Source organism: Limulus polyphemus, unplaced genomic scaffold (genome assembly GCF_000517525.1).
Source record: "Limulus polyphemus unplaced genomic scaffold, Limulus_polyphemus-2.1.2 Scaffold8426, whole genome shotgun sequence".
In the NCBI taxonomy this organism is placed as follows: domain Eukaryota; kingdom Metazoa; phylum Arthropoda; class Merostomata; order Xiphosura; family Limulidae; genus Limulus; species Limulus polyphemus.
The window spans coordinates 2,680-4,998 of record NW_013674036.1 but is presented as its reverse complement, the minus strand read 5'-3'; the positions used below and the strand labels follow the sequence as shown (position 1 = coordinate 4,998).

The following is a 2,319-nucleotide window of genomic DNA, read 5'->3' as shown; positions in this document are numbered from 1 at the left end:
AAAGAACATCTGTTACATGTTTCACTATAGTATATGTGTTTACTGTTGATGGTATTTAGTGTGATAATGAGTAAAAGAACATCTGTTACATGTTTCACTATAGTATATGGGTTTACTATCGATGGTATTTAGTGTGATAATGAGTAAAAGAACCTCTGTTACATGTTTCACTATAGTATATGTGTTTACTGTTGATGGTATTTAGTGTGATAATGAGTAAAAGAACCTCTGTTACATGTTTCACTATAGTATATGGGTTTACTATCGATGGTATTTAGTGTGATAATGAGTAAAAGAACTTCTGTTACATGTTTCACTATAGTATATGTGTTTACTGTTGATGGTATTTAGTGTGATAATGAACAAAAGAACATCTGTTACATGTTTCACTATAGTATATGTGTTTACTATTGATGGTATTTAGTGTGATAATGAGTAAAAGAACCTTCTCTTACACATTTCAATATAGTATATGTGTTTACTATTGATGGTATTTAGTGTGATAATGAGTAAAAGAACCTCTGTTACATGTTTCACTATAGTATATGTGTTTACTGTTGATGGTATTTAGTGTGATAATGAGTAAAAGAACCTCTGTTACATGTTTCACTATAGTATATGTGTTTACTATTGATGGTATTTAGTGTGATAATGAGTAAAAGAACCTCTGTTACATGTTTCACTATAGTATATAATATTTAGTGTGATAATGAGTAAAAGAACCTTCTGTTACACATTTCAATATAGTATATGTGTTCATTATTGATGGTATTTGGTGTAATAAAGAGTAAAGAACCTTCTGTTACACATTTCACTAAAATATATGCGTTAATTATTGATGAGATTTTTTGGTAGTGATAATATCGTGGAATATTTTCTGGGTTTACTTCAGAGTGAATCCTAACATCAGTATTGTAAATATAGAAATTCCTTTTGTTAATCTTTTTTTTATATTTTTATCAGTTCCACCAAAAATTGAGAATTCCGGAATACCGACGTTTATGTCTACAGTCAGTGGCCATCCCACTATTCTTGAATGTTCAACATCTGGTACTCCAGTGCCTACTGTCTTATGGCTTAAAAATGGACGCTCGATCCAAAACAATGAAAAAATTCAAGGTAGTAGACATCAACTTGAGATCCATGTAACAACAGTGTCAGATGCTGGAACATATTCTTGTATAGCTTCTAATGTAGCTGGAAATAGTTCCAGAGAATACGTCCTTAATGTGCTTGGTGAGTATTCTGTTCTCAACTGAGTTTATTTTTTATTATGACTTGAACTACAAATTTCAACTGGAAGGAAAAAAAAAAGAAAACTTATACTCTGTATTATATTGTCCATATTCATTCTTGCCATAAATCATATTCTGTGCATGAGTTGTTTGTTTAAAAAATCTATAGGAGAAGCTTGTAGATAAATATATTTGAACTGTTTAGACATTCATCACTGATATAAATATATATATATATATTCTATATAGTTCCACCATCCATTAAAGATGGTCCAGAGAAAGTTCGTGAGATTGTTGGTGAAAGCATTAGGCTTCATTGTGAAGCTGAAGGTGTTCCCCAGCCACAGGTGACTTGGTTAAAAGATGAAGAACCACTTCCTCCAGTTGGGCTGAATTATGAGGTGTTGTCTGGAGAAGACTTACAGTTCTTGAATGTCAGGGTCCACAATGCAGGAAACTATACCTGTGTGGCTCAGAATGAGGCTGGTTTTGCAAAAAGAAACATCGAACTTGATGTAATGGGTAGGTTTCATTATAATAAACATGGTGATAATTCTGTAGGAAATAGAATTAATGTTTTAATTGACATATCAACATTGTTCATTGATAACTTCTAAAATTATAAAAAAAAGGTTATCTTTTCAGCCATCTTATTGTAAACTATATAAATTATCTGCTTGTGTTTGTCAAATGTGCATGTTGCTAACTAGTTCAATTAAGTGATATCTCAAGGCAGTCATCAATTTAACCAGTTCACGACAAGCAATGTGCTATGGTGGTAATCAGTTCATGTCAAGCAATGTGCTACAGGGTAACCAGTTCATGTCAAGTCACTGTTAGTGTAATCTACCCTAGATACTATTAGTTAACTGAGTGTTAGTGTAATCTATCCTAGATATTAGTTAACTGAATGTTAGTGTAATCTACCCTAGATATTATTAGTTAACTGAGTGTTAGTGTAATCTACCCTAGATATTAGTTAACTGAATGTTAGTGTAATCTACCCTAGATATTATTAGTTAACTGAGTGTTAGTGTAATTTACCCTACGATATTATTAGTTAACTGAGTGTTAGTGTATTACC

General features: G+C 31.7%; 1 protein-coding gene across 1 annotated transcript in view; it reads left to right on the top strand.

Annotated features, from left to right (window-relative positions):
• The window catches only part of LOC106475338 (hemicentin-1-like), a gene marked incomplete at both ends in the record, with an annotated part of 29,930 nt that overhangs the window by 25,602 nt on the left and 2,009 nt on the right, over positions 1-2,319 (top strand). The window contains 2 exons of the mRNA XM_013936026.2: positions 964-1,236; positions 1,485-1,757. Of these exons, the coding sequence (XP_013791480.2) occupies positions 964-1,236; positions 1,485-1,757 (546 nt within the window). The remainder of the gene's footprint in view (positions 1-963; positions 1,237-1,484; positions 1,758-2,319) is intronic.